Source organism: Sus scrofa, chromosome 13, assembly GCF_054392235.1.
Source record: "Sus scrofa isolate SSC_HxYL_T2T_F1_AM1 chromosome 13, Sscrofa_HxYL_maternal_Yorkshire_Landrace_v2.0, whole genome shotgun sequence".
NCBI classification, from domain to species: Eukaryota; Metazoa; Chordata; class Mammalia; order Artiodactyla; family Suidae; genus Sus; species Sus scrofa.
In genome coordinates this window covers 23,234,633-23,251,896 of record NC_139395.1, presented here as the reverse complement: position 1 = coordinate 23,251,896, position 17,264 = coordinate 23,234,633, and the positions used below count along the sequence as shown (strand labels likewise).

Below are 17,264 nucleotides of genomic sequence, written 5' to 3'. Positions count from 1 at the left end.
CAGGATTGGGACAAACATGCATTCTTCTTTCTTTGGGGGAATCTTAGTCATCAAAGCTGCAGTCAGGAGAGGTTTGTGATGGTGGACTTCTGGGTTATTGCCTCAATAACAGTACTTGGGAAAAGGGCATATTGATCAGAGATTAGAACAAACTAGGAAAGTTCCTGAAAAACATCATGTGCTAATAATCTTTAACCCACAGGCAATTATGCTCAGGGTGCCTAATCTTTAGCTTGTAGGTGATTGTGTTTAGAGTGCAATTAAGCCAGGGAGAAGGACCAGGAAGGACTCTAAGTGTTCCACTTCAAAGTATTCATTTCAAAAGGAAGCGTAAGGAATACAACTTTTCTCTCAGGGTTGTGAGGCACCTGCATCACTTTTATGCCTGTGGAAGAAAGGGGAGCTGTTGACAGGATAGCATAAATTCATACCTAAGAATGAAACACGTGTAAGAAATTTATGTAGTGCAGAGGAAAAAATGTTAATAAAATTATAATCTAAAAAGATTCCATTTATGATTGGACCATTTATTATTTTAAAGAAAAAAATCAACCATGGAAGCTTCATTGGATTAAAAATCTTTGATAAAATGTTCCTCACAAGTTACCAAGGTACTTCAGTAAACTCTGTAATTACTCCCTTTTTCTAGTTCGTCAGGGAAGTTCCTGAGTTTTGAAATGGATAAGATTGTTAATTTGGGCACAACAGAAGCAAGGGTAAACTGTCTCGGCAGGCTGTGATTTAGTTTCACTGGGTCAATCGTTTGCTCCACTATCTGTATGTCCATTCATCCATTCCTAGAAAACTACAACAAATCACTAAGTATGTACCAGGAGCCCCTGAATACATAGAAGTCAAGGGGGATTACAGTAGACATTCTCCTCAAGACCCAGCATCCTCATGCGAGCAAGGAGATGCAGTGGGATGTGAGCAGATGCAGGGCAGGGTAGGGTACCAGGGGAGTGCTCCTTCTACACTGACATCTGTAAATTGCTCTATAGTTGTACTTGAACTGTGTCCTGAACTGGGACTAGATGATGGGGTATTTGCCCTACTTTGATGTAAGTTTAGAGGAAATGTGGAATGGGATCCCACTGAGAGATAAATACAAAAGTTAATGTTTAATATACTGCCGTGGCTTCCCATGTTTTAGGCTTAATTGCTAGTTGAAACTTGCCATTCCAAAAATGAGTTATAGTAAATATTCTAGGTGGAATTAGTTCTTTTTCGTACCTTAAAAACTTGTTTGTCCATATCTGTAGTCTCCTACTTTACCTTTCCTTCCCAGCCAAGTTGTTAAATTAATTTTCCGCAGTAGACCCTGATCCAAATCCCCTCATCCATCCCTAACCCTCTTCGAAAGTGACTTCTTTCTCTCTTTCTTTTTGTGTGTGCAGGTATATGTATTTATTTTTTTATTTTTGTTTTTTGTCTTTTGTCTTTTTAGGGCTGCCCCCAAGGCATGTGGAGGTTCCTAGGCCAGGGGTCAGTTAGGAGCTACAGCTGACAGCCTATACCACAGCCACAGCAACGCGGGATACAAGCCACATCTGTGACCTACACCGCAGTTCACAGAAACACCAGATCCTTAACCCACTGAGCAAGGCCAGGGATTGAACCCACATCCTCATGGATACTAGTCAGGTTCATTAACCACTGAGCCATGATGGAAACTCCTATATTTATTCATTTTTTATATTTATTTTATTTTATTTTTTTGTCTTTTTTTGTCTTTTGTCTTTTGTTGTTGTTGCTATTTCTTGGGCCGCTCCCGTGGCATATGGAGGTTCCCAGGCTAGGGGTCGAATCGGAGCTGTAGCCGCCAGCCTACGCCAGAGCCACAGCAACGCGGGATCCGAGCCAAGTCTGCAACCTACACCACAGCTCACGGCAACGCCGGATCGTTAACCCACTGAGCAAGGGCGGGGACCGAACCCGCAACCTCATGGTTCCTAGTCGGATTCGTTAACCACTGCACCACGACGGGAACTACCTATATTTATTTTTAATGTGTAAATACTTAGGAGATTGTAGGATCATAGAGTGGGTGAAGGAATTGCCAAATTTGTCTGAAATGCTATATTATTTTGCATTTTTTTTTACTAACAATTATGAATTTTCCAGTTGTTCTACACCTTTGCCAACACTTGATATTGTTTTTCTTTTTAAGTTTTGCCCTTCTACTGGGTGATAGTAATATCTTGTGGTTTGAATTTGCATTTCCCCAGTGATGTTGAGCATATTTTCATTTGTATGTTTTCCATTTGTATTTCTTCTTTTGTGGAATGTCTGTAAAACTTTTTGCCTTTTTATTTGTCTGCATCCACAGCATATGGAAGTTCCCAGACCAGAGATTGAGTCTGAGTTGCAGCTGTGAATTGCATCACAGCTATGGCAATGCCAGGTCCTTTAACCCACCGTGCAGGGCTGGCGATCAAAGCTATACCTCTGCCGTGACTGAAGCTGCTGCAGTCAGATTCTTAACCCACTGCACCACAGCAGGAACTCCTCTAAGAGGTTTTTATGCACTCCAAATACAGGCCTTTTGTTAGATATATGTGTTGCATACATATTTGTCTTGTCAATGGCTTGCCTTTTTTTCTTTTGAATGCTGTCTTTCAAAGAGAAGGAAGTTTTAATTTTGATTTACGGTCAGTCCCCTGTATCCACAGGTTCTGTATCTGCAGATGCAGCCAGCTGTGAATGGAAAATATTTTTCTTTAAAATTCCAGAAAGTCACAAAGAGCAAAAATTGCATTTGTTGGGCACAGACAACTATTTAGGTGGCTTTTATATTAGATCTACCACAATTTACATAACATTTACATAGTATTAGGTAGTATAAGTGATCTAGAGATGATTTAAAGTATCCAGGAGGATGTGTGTTTAGGTAATGTGCAAATAGCTTGCTATTTTATATGAGACCTGAGCATCCTCAGATTTGGGTATGCAAGGGGTCCTGGAACCAATTATCTGTGATAAGGTGACTTCACTTTGATGTTATCCACTAAATGACTCATCATTTCGATGACGTAAATTCTCACAGAAGTTGCCATTTTACTTGGTCAGCTTTAGACAGTGCTGACAGCACCTTCCTTATTTATTTATTTATTAAAATTTTTTAAAAAAATTTTATTTCCCCAATACATTATTTTTCTTTTCCTACCGTACAGCCTGGTGACCCAGTTACACATACATGTACAGCTTCCTTTTGCAAACAGCCATCCTCTCCCTCTTGCCTCAGGGTGATCATCCGTCCATCTCTGTCTTATTCTCTCTCCAGTCCTTCTCAGTCTTCTTCCCTGGCCTAATGGTCCTCAGGATTCAGCCTTAGACCCTGGTCCCTTTGCTCTGCGGTTTCCCAAGGAAATCTTTTTCATGACCATGATTTCACTTCCTACCTGATCCCTTTCCACTGTTTCCTGTGTTTAAAATCTACACAGAGGAGGTTCCCGTTGTGGTTTAGCAGTAACAAGCCCAACTGGGATCCACGAGGATGTGGGTTTGATCCCTGGCCTTGCTCGGTAGGTTAAGGATCCGGTGTTGCCGTGAGCTGTGGTGTAGGACACAGGCACAGGTCAGATCCCGTGTTGCTATGGCTGTGGCTGTGGTGTAGGGCCGGCAGCTGTAGCTCTGATTCGACCCCTGGCCAGGGAACTTCCATATTCTGCAGGTGAAGCCCTAAAAACAAATACATACATACATACATAAATAATAAAGTCCATCCAGAACTGTCTTCTAAGCTAAGCTCTACTAGCCAGTGGCTACATTTCCACTTCCACTTCAAACTCATTATGTTAAAAACCTAGCTTGTCTTCTCTTAGACATGCTTTTCCTTAGGCATTCTGCCCCTCAACTAATAACCTCGCCATTTACATTAGGGGACACCTTAGGGAGATAAACAAAAGTGTCCCCTAATTTGTGTGATTCTTCCCTAACTCACCTTGATGGTCCCCAGAAAACCATGCAAATTAATCATTTAAGCTCAGGAGAGATTTCATTAAAACCTTGGGTCACATTGAGTGTCTACACAGATCAGCAAAGGCTTAGAGGGGAAGCAAAGAATATAACACAGTTATGTGATCTGGAAAAGACATGGAGAAAGAAAGATATTTATCAGGCTGTAGAATAGGGAACTGTATATCAGCTATAGAGCAATAGGGCAAGTCCCAATGGAAAGCACAGATCATAGAGAAACCAGACCACGTCACAAGATGCCAGCATCTTTTTTTTCCTCTTTAAAAAGCGAGATGACTAAAGCCTGGATATTATGAACAGAATTACCCTGAGAGACAGCTGTAGTTCGGTGGGTTTAACAGCCTATGTTAGCTGTATTTGAACACTTGGCTACTAATGACACTAGATTGTGACTAACTTTGGTGAAATAGAAGCTTTGTGGTAGCACCCTCAAGAACTAACAGACATTGGGAGTTCCCATCGTGGCTCAGTGGTAACGAATTGGATTGGGATTCATGAGGACTAGGGTTTGGTCCCTGGCCTCGCTCAGTGGGTTAAGGATCCAGCATTGCTGTGAGCTGTGGTGTAGGTCACAGATGCAGCTTGGATCTGGTGTTGCCGTGGCTGTGGTGTAGGCCAGCAGCTATAGTTCCAGTTCAACCCCTAGCCTGGGAACTTCTATATGCCACGGTTGTAGCCCTAAAGAGAAAAAAAAGAAAAGGAAAAAAAAAGATTATCAGGAGTTCTCCTTCTCAGTGTTAATGAACCCAACTAGTATCCATGAGGATGCAGGTATGATCCCTGGCCTCGCTCAGTGGGTTAAGGATCCAGCGTTGCCCTGAGCTGTGGTGCAGGTCACAGACATGGCTGGGATCCCCCATTGCTGCAGCTGTAGTGTAGGCTGGCAACTGTAGCTCTGATTCGCATCCTAGCCTGGGAACTTCCATATGCCCTGAGTGTGGCAAAAAAAAAAAAAAAAGATTATCTGGTATTAATAAACATCCATCCATTTGCCCCAGGACTGGCCCTTTTTGCATCTTTGAAGATGTGGTACCATCTTTATTCAAAGGAGTCGTTATTCATTACTATGACTTCAGCATTAAATTCTTAAAATTAGGTTGCCCTTTGAGTGTTAGCATCATCGATCACACAAGAAGATTCATAGACTGGCCATTGTCTTCTCCAGAAATGGATGACTAATTCTTGCTGGCCTGATGCCAGCAGGATCTGCCTTCTGACAGTGGTCATGTTTTGCTTTAGGAAACCTCTTGTCCTCAACTCCACAGGGAGAAGGACCCAGAAGAAAGCAAGACTTCCCTCCTGTCAGCAATGCATTCTGGAACAGACTATATCAGGCACCTTATCTGTAAATTACTCCTCACTAGAGAGTGTTGGTTTTTCCACTGATGCTTGAAAAGTCTAATATAGAACTTTCTGTGATAATGAAAATCTTTTTAACCACAGTATACAATGAGGTAGCCTCTGTCCGCAGGGGGCTACCAAACCTGTGAAATGTGGTTGGTGTGACTGAGAAACTGAATTTTTAATTGAACTTAAATTCTAATTTAAAATAGCCACACATGGCTTAAGACTAGCATACGGGACAGCTCACCATTAGACTATCTTTTTTTTTTTTTCATTTCTTTTTTAAAATATTAATTTATTTGAAGTATAGTTGACTTACAATGTTGTGTTAGTTTCAGATGTACAGAAAAGTGATTCAGTTATACATACATATATATGTATTTTAAAAATTGTTTTCCCTTATAGGTTATTAGAAAATATTGAGTATAGTTCCCTGTAGAGCACCTTTTTATTACAAGTGATTTTGTGGGATTAAATCTTAGGAAATTCCTCTTGCGGAAAATTTTATATGCTTGCTGGGGCAGTTACTGGTGCAGACTTGAGAGGAAGTTTCCAGGCAAAATTCCCTGTGAGGAGGTACTGTCCTGACTTAAAAACAGTTTGAGAGGGGCTGACCTGCAGAGGGACATATCGGATGGAATATCTAAAACTTCTTGCTGTGGTACTCTTAATGGAATCTTCACAGTGTTTCCCAGGCCCAGAAATTGTCACGAAAGTGGGTTCAATCAGTGAGAGACTCCACTTTTCTTCTAGTGAAGACTTGACTCAGTATATTGGCAACTAGATAAAAGCAGTATTTTGATTTTGGTCATGGTATTCGATGAAGATGACAGAGAAAACCTTAGTTAGTCCTTTTTTCCTAACTTCCTTCCAAAAGGAGTTTTGAGGTGATTTACTGAATTTGTTTGTTTATTTATTTATTTGTAAAAACTTTATTTTTTATACTCTTTTCCATTACAGTTTATCACAGGATATTGAATGTAATTCCCTGTGCTCTACAGTAGGACCTTGTTTTTTTTATTTTTTGGGGTTTTTTTTTTATTACTCAAATGAATTGATCACATCTGTAGTTGTATAATGATCATAACAATCTGATTTCACAGGATTTCCATCCCACAGCCCAAGCACATCCCCCCACCCCCCAAACTGTCTCCTCTGGGAGGCCGTAAGTTTTTCAATGTCTGTGAGTCAGCATCTGTTCTGCAAAGAAGCTCAGTCCTTGTTTTTTATGCATTCTATGCATGGTAGTTTGCCTCTGCTAATCTTAAACTCCCCAGCCTTCCCTCCCACCCTCCCTTTGACAACCACAAGTCTTCTCTGTGTCTGTGAGTCTGTTTCTTTTTCCTTGATAAATTTGGTTTTGTCATATTTTAGATTTTACATATAAGTAACATCATATAGTATTTGTCTTTCTCTGTTTGAATTATTACTTCACTTAGTATGATAATCTCTAGGTCCATCCACATTATTTGAATGACATCATTTCATTCTTTTTTATGGCTGAGTAGTAGTCCATTGGGTTTACCAGACTGTTTCAATACCACGACTTAAAATGAATAAATAAAGAGTTTGGACCAGGAAAAATGGATCCCTCACCTGTATGCTTTCTATCATGAGTAAAATTCAAGGCAGACAGTTGACTTGGGTGAACGTTCCTGAATCACTGTTTCCCCAGTGGTGCTCCAGTCTCCCTGACTCACTCCCCGTTTTCATCTCATTCCTCTCTGTGGTCTAGAGCCGGATGTGTGAAGCAGCAGTCACCACCCTGTGTGGCTTAGTGCTGCCAGCTGCCCCTTGGGACCAGATGCTGCTTTAACTTTTGAGTTGAACTTCCAAGTCACCTTAAGCCAATGAGAACCTTTCTCCTCAGGTAGAAGGTGCTGGGTGAATTTTCCAAACCCTCATGGGTAAATCAACAATCCAAAACAGAGGAGAAATTAAAGCAGTAAAAGAAAAATTGTGGCCAAGTGACACTAAATTCAAATTGTATCTCAAAGTCTGTTTCTAATTGTATCTTTTAACTGAGGACAGCATTTAAACAAAGATAGGAGCTGAATGGGAGTTTGGATCACGGAGGTTTAAGGAAACATAGTAAACATACAGTTTTCCCAAAGCGTGAAAAATAATCTCAACAACAAACTACCCATTGTAATCCTCGACTAAGGACCTTGAGTATTTGAGAGGCAGCCACACAAGGGAATGCAATAAATGCCTATTTGTTTTTCTGATTTGTCAAGTAAATGTTAAAGAATGTGAACCGGACGGCTTTTGAAACATGTTTGATAGGATATTTGTGTCTTCTGGACACTTTCTTTTTTTTATGTTTTCTTTTATTATTATTATTATTTACTATTATTTTTATTGTAGTTGATTTACAATGTTTTGCCAATTTCTGCTGTACAGTAAAGTGACCCAGTCATGCATACACACACACACACACACTTTTTCTCACATTATCCTCCATCATGTTCCATCACAAGTGATTAGATATAGTTCCCTGTACTATACAGCAGGACCTCAATGCTTATCCACTCCAAATGCAACGGTTTGCCTCTACTAACCCCAAACTCCTAGTCCGTCCCACTCCTTCCCCCTCCCCCTTGGCAACTACAAGTCTGTTCTCCAAGTTCATGAGATTCTTTTCTGTGGAAAGGTTCATTTGTGCCTTATATTAGATTCCAGATATAAGTGATATCATATGGTATTTGTCTTTCTCTTGCTGACTTACTTCACTTAGTATGAGTCTCTAGTTCCATCCATGCTGCTGCAAATGGCATTATTTCATTCTTTTTATGGCTGAGTAGTGTTCCATTGTATATATACAAAGAATATGTCTATTACTTTTTTTTTTTCTTGAGCAGTAATAAAATTTTCTCACAAGATTTTTGATTTAGTACATTCTGTTCTGGCTGCAAGGGAGTTGGCTTGCCTTGTATGAAAAAACTGACTTCAGAGAGTATTCTTTTTTATGGTCATTTGATTTGTTTGGGTTTGTTGCTTTAAGTTAAAAGCTATTTGCTTCAGTGCATTGGAAACTGTTAAGGTTACTCAGGTTTATCTCAGATGCCATTTATTACATTGTATGAGTTTAGGCGGGATGTATTTTAGGTGACTGCTTTGGATTTTGAGTTTGTAAATTGGGTATTATAATAGATCCCTGGCAGAATTAATGTGCATTTGAAAGGAATTAAGGGTATAGCAGCCCTAGTTCATACCAATTACTCAACAGATTTATAAAATTTAGCTGCGTTCTCAACATTCACTCCCACCCACTCTGGCTGGCCAGTTTCACTAAAAAGAGCATTCCATGGCCAGTGCTTTGTGTCACACCAGGTTTTGCCTTTATGCCCCAAATCCATCACTTCTATTCTGCTTCCTGTTAGTAGTATCAGATCTAACTCTTATGTACACTATCTCACAGACCCCAGAGATCCTGTTGTGCCTCTCCTTACCCCAGTGGGCTGGCAGGTTCTAACTGAAATAGTTGGGAATGGGCGTGGGTAATATTCCATGTCAATCAAGTAGTTGCTTTGCAAGTAACTACCTGGGACTTGATGTTATATAAAATGTTCTTGATGCTTTCCATTTAGGTATGAATATTCTGAATAGTTTAGCAGTTAACTATGGCTCACTGTTGACTATTGAAATATATATATATCAATATTGATAAGCATATATATATGTGTGTGTGTATGTATATAATTATATATATGTTATATATATGATTAAATTGATGGTGAAAGAAAAAAGTTATGATAGAAATTATTTTTCCTATTAGGAAATCTGAAATTTCTTCTGCTTTCTATAAATGTAGATTTTATATATATATATATACACACACATAATATTTATGTATATATACATATATAGTATGTAATAATAATCTATTTTAATAGTAAGTATTTATTATATATGCATATTGTTTTTCCATGATTCAAAGCTCTAAAGTGTACACTTTAGAATATTGTCATGAATATTTATCAGGAGCAACTCCTGATCATTTTGTACTTTGGTTTTGTCATTTGGGGAAATGAAGGATTAAGTAATAGGTTAAGTTGTCAGGCAGGACATCTGTGACAGTTTGATGAACCTTGAATGGATCAAGTACAGAAGTTCAAGGTTAAAAGTCCTGTAATATGGAAAGAATACTATCCCTCTCTCAAAGAATATTTCAAAGTACTGATATACAAAGTAACCTTTTATAGTGAAGTCTTTCCTTCTGCAGGGGTGGAAATAAAGTGAAGCATATGCAGGTGCTCTGGGAATTATCTTGATTGGCTGCTTTCAGGGAGCCCAGGTTCGTGTCTGGACCAACCTGAACATCTCCTTTGGAATTTATTGGCTTCGTCAATAATAATGCTTCACTTAGCACCTCCTGGCCCAGCACTCTGCTAGGCACTTTATATATATTATCTCTTACATGATAGCTTCAACTGCCAACCACTGCTTTAGAATTCCTATTTATCTATAGAAGTTATCGAAAGCAGACATTTCCAAATTTACATTTTAATTTGATTTTCAAAAAAACACAAACTTTTGAAGTGGATTTGTCTTTTTCAGATAGTCTCTATTAACATATTCTATTAACAAATAGGTTATTCTAGTCACAAATTCATACTTTTGTGAATATACCGCTTTTATGAATAGACCAAAGTTATATCATATTTTTGCTCCATAGTTCAATTCTAAATTCTAAATATGAATATATTTAGTTTTCTGAGGTACCTTCATGCTGTACAGTAGAAAATCGACAGAACACTATAAACCAACAATAATGGAATTAATAAAAATAATTTTTAAAAAAAGATGAACTAGTTTATCAAAAAAAGAAGAATATAAACTAAAAAAATGCGTTAAAAAGAGACAGAGTGTAGTTTTGTGAGCTTAGATCACTTACTTCATGGTATTTTACTTCATTTACCTTCATTACAGTACCTTACTCAGTATAACGATAATAACTAATCTCTACTCTATTAATGTTTTTTGATTTTTTGACTTTAAAGGTATATAAGATATTTGGTGTAGGGAGATATTAACTGCTCTGAAATTTGAATAATTTGTTAAAGTTTAATTTGTTATAACCATGTAAGTTAAAATTACATAAGCTCTGAAATATGTAGTACTAGATATAGGCAGTGTTTCACATACAAAGGGCAGGAATTTGCATATTTTCAGTTCCCACCCCATGGAGGCTTCAAAATATTTTCCTTAAATTAAGAACATCAATATTTCCTGAAATGTGACATTCCAATGAATGAAGCAACACTATTGGTAAATGATAACAATAAAACAACTCTTTTTTTAACAACGGGCCTGTTTACAAATTCACCATATATTTTGATGTTTATTATTGTCAAGGTAATTTTTTTATTTTTTGATATTTTGGCTTCAGCCGAGGTATGCAGCTGTTCCTAAGCCAGGAATCGATCCTGTACCACAGCAACAGCAATGCCAGATCCTTAAGCACTAGGCCACCAGAAACTCCTCAAGATAGCTTTATAATAAAGAAAATAATAATAAACAGATACTCATGTCCTAAATGTGGTAAATTCTATTAAACAATGAAAGAATGAAATAGCTCTTTTCTCAAGAAGCATATTTTAGTCTGCTTTCAGATGAAATACGTTTGCTGGTTTTGATTCTACACTCTTGGCAAATAGAATTCTTATTGCTGAGTCTACGCAGATTGAGACAAGTAAAATATTTCAGAACTTATCCTACTTTTAAAACCAGAACTGTCACAAATCATTTATAAGAGGTACCTCAGTTTTGTGTCTTGCAATATTAATGCTCTAGATGGAGAAGCCATTATCTCTTTTCAAATAAAGTAATTCAGCATTTCACTTAGTCTCATTAAGTAGAATACTGTGGTATCATAGGTCAAGTTTTTCTGGAAGTGGACTCTTTATTGGGGCAGTATCTTCTGTGAGGAGTGAGAGATGCAGAATTGGGCAAAGGGAGAAGTTGAAGTGTGATGCCGTCACAACAGAGGCCTCAGTCTGTCCCAGATTCTATGAGAAGCTTAAGAGCTAAAATAGGGCTTCAGTGTCACCCTGCCTTGAGGCAAGGGAGAGAGGCCATTAAACCCCTGCATTAATCTGCCATTGCATGGGATGAAGCTTGACCTTGACCCTTGACCCAAGAGCATCTCAGGTGAGAGTCATCAGTGGCAGCCCCCCTGCCCCCCTAGGGGGGCTGTGTGCCTTGGTCCAGAAGGGGGCTATGGGGAGCACACTAGAGTATCCACTACACCAGGATTTGCAGGGCAGTTGGCTAAAGAATATGTGGTCACATGCCCTCTGTTTTCCAACAACCTTTTAGGTTTCTCTCTTCAAACAGATAGGAAGGGATGAATCCAAATAATATCCCCAGCTCCCTCCCACCCCATTTTATAATTCTTCTTGGATATTTTTTATCCCCTAAGTAGGACACCTCAGTTGCAACACTGAGAGAGGGCTTTGAACTGTATGTATAAAGAAAGGCAAATGGAATGAGTGTCTCAGAGGAAGTGGGGTGGGAATCAACTTGCCTTAGCAATCAAATCAAAGTGTATTTATTTATTCTTTGTTCCTCTCATCGTGGTGGATAAGAAAAGAAGCTTGAGCTTTTCCTGAAGCTCTTTGGATGTCCTGAACCAGAGGGGGGCCTGTAAATAAAATAATTCCAGAATGTGTTCCTGTTAAATTGCATTCTTGTAATTTTAAGAGTGGACTATTTCTATGCAACCAGCATAAACAGCTAAAGAGTTTATCAACTTAATTTTTCTCTCCATGATATTATGTGAGCCCGTACCTGGTTTACTGAGGTTTTAGGGTCAATCAAGGTAATGAATGTATACCTTCTGCAAAGCATGATGTGACACAGACAGTAATTTAAAATGACTTATTTAAAGCTCACTCTTATTTGTGGACTTGTTAAACCACACCACTGATTTCAACTGAAACTTATTTTACTTCTGAGTTTTCTAAAGATTCACCCACCAAAATTTTATTTCGGTTCTTTAACTTTTCATCAAAAGAAAGATTGTTAGCAATACTAAACTTATGACAGGCCTATCATCCGAGTTTTATGAATGCCCTCTCTAAGAACGTACACCACCAGGTGGACAATAAAATAAGTTTACGGTGTGCTCTGGTGAATGTAGACTTGTTGTATTTTGCTTTTATTTCTGTTTGTTTTAACACCTTCCCTCTATTTCTTGACTTGTACTACTTTTTATTTTAAGTGGTTTCCTGATGCAAATGTGCAGTTGTCGGCCTTGTTGTTGAGGAGTGTTTCAAGAGGGAAGTAAAAAAGAGTGGGAAAAATACTGTTTTTGTTAATTTGGCTCCAGCTGATTTTATACCTGCAGCCTGGAGAACTAATGATGTTTTTGGTATGGTTAATTAAATCCTGTGTGGATGGCTTCTGTTATCAGTATTAAGTCAGCCACCTTGTTAGTAGAGCCTCTGGTCCAATAGGGTTGGCTTTAGCATGGAAGAGTCATTTTTTCAAATGTTTACCATTGTCAGGTAAAGCAAGGGCAAGATGTTGGTCAGTTGACCAGAACTGATATTGAGATTTGTAAAGATGATTGGTACGGGAATTCATGCTACTTTGTTTTAAAAACAAGATGGCAGGCAAGTCAGTGGCACAGACAGGAAACTTTCTTCTTTTTTCTGTCTCCTAGAATTCTTTTCCATGAGAAAGGAAAAATCCCACTGCATTTTGTTTTCTTCATGCTTTTTGGATTCTCACCAGCAGGTTTTTACAGTCTGTTGCTTGCCTCTCAGATTAAAAGAATGCTGGCATATTTTAACAGTTTCCTAGGATTCAAACAGTCTTTAATTAACAGCAAATTGATGTTTTGGAATGTTACCAAAATAGGAGAGACTGAATACGGAGGTGGGCTTCTGTCCTTTGAGCTTGAGTCCAGTGGAGTCCTAGAACAGGGGGCAAAGGTGTGACTCCCTTGCAAACAGACGACTACACACTGGTATGCAAAGGAGATGTCTGTGTTGCCATAATATTACATTGCCTGCTCATTGGTGACCTTCTACATTCCACCTACTCGTGACTGGAAAGGAGGCAGGTAGTCTTGAATGTTCAAAGCCATAGGGGTGCTGAGTAGCTCAGAGATCACATGATTTGTAGCTGGATTTGTTGGTTTTAATCCTCCAGTTGCCTGGGCAGTAAGGTACGGCTGCCTGTGTTTGTGGTTAAGTTTCTTTTCCGTGCCAGGTTCATGTCATCTTGCTGCCAGAGCTTTGGATGGGGTGGAAAAGAGCAGCTCTGTAAACGAATCACTCAGACTGGATGCATACTTTGAGCCGAAGTTCATTTTCAAAGAAGGATGGGGGAACATCGGAGGAGTTTTCCCTTGGAATCAAGGGATCTTGGTTACAGGTTTGTTGCTGACTGGATCCAGAGCTCTAGGAAGGAGAAGAAGGATGGGTTGGGGAGTATGAAATGTTTGAAATTTTAATAATTACTTACATAACCAGATAGTTACAATCCAAGAGGGAAAAGGGAGCAGCTCCATTGGCTTCCTCTGCTTAATGGCACATCTGCTCCTTGGCCAGTTCCCAGTTGAAGTCAATACACTCCATGTCTTGTTTTTTCCAGTGACCCATAAAGCTGGCCTCTTGGACTCAAAAGAGACCTTGGTGTTTGTGTGCCGTGCGTTTTATATGCACAATGTCCCTGATCACTCCCTTTGTTCTCTGTGCAGGTGGTACATGCCAGAGTCCTGCTCTCCCAGCCCTGGTCCGTCCACCAGCCCCTCCTTTGCAACCATCGCTGGATATTAAGCCGTTTCTTCCCTTTCCTCTTGACACTGCGGCCGCAGTCAACCTCTTCCCCAATTTTAACGCGGTAAGTCCCATGGCCAAATATGCATATGCAAGGGTGGTAGGTACTGGGAAACCTTAAGGGCCAGGGGTGAGCTGGTCACCACCTTTGTTTTACTCTATGCTTTACTCCATAGCTTGTCTGAAAGCCCAGCAGAGTTAGTTGTCTGCCTGGTTGTGTAAGATCCCCAGAGCCAGGCTCCTTCAAGGGAAAATAAAAAAAAGATTCCATCTGATTGGGTTGATCCTGAGTTCATGTTTCCCTTTTAGTGCCTTTCTGGGCAACAGTAACCATTTTATTCATAGTTTAACTTGAGTTTTAATGAATTTGATAGAGCATTTGAATTCAAGTAGATGTCTGAAAACTGAAATGCATGTTTCCTCTCTCTGGGCCTTCTACTTTAATTTTTAAATTTGTTATTTCTCTAATTTAATAAAGAAGACCCTGATAATTGCAAGAGTGATACATTCCATGTTTAGAGCACATTTTTCCTCTTTAACTTGAAACAACTTAGGGTTCTAGTAGCATGAATTTTCACTTTTTTCCTTCCTGTTCAGCTACAGTTCCTCAACTTGTCTTTCTTAAATGACTTTGTTTTGTGGGCTTTATCAACAGGCTTCTCTATGCCAGTTCAATACTTACTTTCCTCTGTTTTCACTCCTAAGCATGTCTTTGTAAGTTGGCAGATTCCTCATATTCATCATGGTTTTTTTTTTCATGTGTGTGTGTTTTTGTACGAAACGTGACAATATTCTTAGGATGGAAATAGAAATAAAGGTTGAAAAGGTTAGAAGCCTGTGAGTGACATTTTTTTCTAGTATCATCTGATTTGGCTTTCAGCAGCTGTATAATGCAGGTCTGAGTTTATCAATGACAGGACATGTCAACACAACCAATGCAAAGGGGATTAAGAGTGCCCAGTGAGCTAAATAATACAGATTTCTTGTTGCGACATTTTGTCCGCATGATGGATTAAAAAAAAAAAAAAAATCTGCCCACAATTAGATCATTCTCCTTGAGGAGACAGAAGTGAGTCTTATTTTCCTTAATCATGCTTTTTCACAGGGACTTTGGACATGCCAGTGAGATGATACAGTTATATGCTAGCCTTTACTAAGACCAGGGACAATCACAGTAATTGCTTTGCTTTTGGGGGCGTGAAGTGTTTTTTCATAGGAATCTTCTTTTGAAATTGATGGAACAAAAGTAGAGCAGCATAAAGATCAGATTTCCAAAGTAGAGTTTTCTAATTCTAGGTATTTCAATAAGAGTAGAAAAAAAAAAAAAATTGCTGGGACTCAAATTTCCGGACTCTCGAATGACCATACTAAAGTGCCTGGGTTTCCTCCCTCTGAAATCCTTGCCTATTCCACTGGTAAGTGCCTTCCTGGCACCATCCTGCTTCCCAGACACCCAAGCATGATCCATCAAGGAGCCTTACCTGGCCTCTGAGACTGCGTGGCATCCTGTGACTCAAGTCTCATGTCCGCTTTAGAGGAGGTAAGGTACAATTCCTGGAAGGTTGTGAAAGGCTGGGCTAAAATTTTAATTTGCCCTTTGGGAAACATTAAAAAGCAAAATGATTAATTTGATTGACAATGAGTATTATTTGTCATAAAAAAATGATATCAGTGATAGCTTGAGCCGTAGGTCACTGAGCCAGTATCATTACCCTCTTGGCTACTGCTTCCTCATCTTTAAAATAAAGGGAGTGGACCTGATAATCTCTTCCTTTAGGGTTAAGGTGTTCAAAATATTTGAGCTTTTGTGGATGAAGGCAGCTTGGTGTGCTGGTCCAGTTGCACTCTGAGCTAGACTAGCAGTCCCAGAGTTGCTCACTCAACCATCATCATGACCTTGGGTAAGTCACATAATTCCCATGTATCTCAATATCTCTGTTTATAAAAAGGACTAATAATCAGCCTACTTCATAGGCTTGTGGTAATGATTAGGTTTTAAAACAGAGCTCAGTCTGTAATGAACACTATTTGAGGGATAGTATTATGTCCACAGATAGCCTGTAAATCCTCATTTCGATTGTGTAAGTTCACCAACTGATTGCCATAGTTTTACTTGGTTCTTTTTTTTCTGTGATTGATTTTGACTTGGGTTGGTATTTGTTCCATTTAAAAAAGAGACCCTCTGTTGCTATACCTGTTGGTTATTGCTGCTAGTCAAGCTAGTCATGGGTTCATTTACTCTTTACTTCCAACTGAGGGGAATGATTGCAAAGCCCCAAATCCAGTAGCTTTGGACTGAGAATTAGAGCATCTCTCTAAGTACTAGCCTGAGTTCTTGATTTGGTAGCAAGTGTGAATCTCAATCCACAAATTCAAGAGTGTATTGAATGTAACTTTTTATTGCTGTTAATCGATTTTATTTCTGGTTCAAAAGCCCATTCCATTAGTCTTCAGGAAAATGAAATTTAATTGTTTTAGGATGTGCTGAAGTTCTGGAATTTAACAGATTGTCCACCCAACTTTTGGTGGGAGACTTCCTCTGTTCTTAAGTATCCACATATATGATGGAATAGTGAGTCCCTGGTGAGCATGACTTTTTAGATCCCAGCTCTTGACTTTGGACATGAACTTGTGAGGCTTCAGTGGTTCCTCCTACCCAGATGTGCCACACTGCTATTATCTCTTTGCTATCCTACAGCCTTCCTTCATCTGACCTTTTGAAACAAAGTTCAAGATGGTCAGAGATGGTTTTGCTGTTACATTACTTCTCTGAGAATGTAAGAATAGAATCATCTGTCTTTTTGGGATAAGAGGTGGCAAATAGTAAAGGAAAAAAATTAAACATATACATGTAAAAAATACATAAGTGGATATCTCTGATTATTATCCTTAAATGAGAGTATAAACCATTGGGTTCAGATGTGAGTCAGGAAAAATCATGTAACATTTGTTAAAGAAAAAAAAAAAGCACAGTTAGGAGAGCAAGAAAAACAAGTGTGGGGTCTGATCTGGGCTTTGGATATAAAAAATAGGACATTCAATAAAACTATTAGGAACCCTTAAATTACTTAAAGCCAACTTTTAGGGAATAGCAACAGAAGCTGCTCCCTGGACCTAAGGATGTTGTATCTCTGGATGTTCCAGTAGCTTTCA

The 17,264-nt window shown here is 39.0% G+C and overlaps 1 protein-coding gene across 5 annotated transcripts in view; it reads left to right on the top strand.

The window, feature by feature from the left end:
• The window catches only part of ZNF385D (zinc finger protein 385D), a 978,174-nt gene that overhangs the window by 721,289 nt on the left and 239,621 nt on the right, over positions 1-17,264 (top strand). For all 5 annotated transcript variants that reach the window (XM_021069745.2, XM_003132072.6, XM_021069747.2 and 2 more), the window contains one exon: positions 14,033-14,175. In XM_021069745.2, coding sequence (XP_020925404.1) covers positions 14,033-14,175 — 143 coding nt within the window. The remainder of the gene's footprint in view (positions 1-14,032; positions 14,176-17,264) is intronic.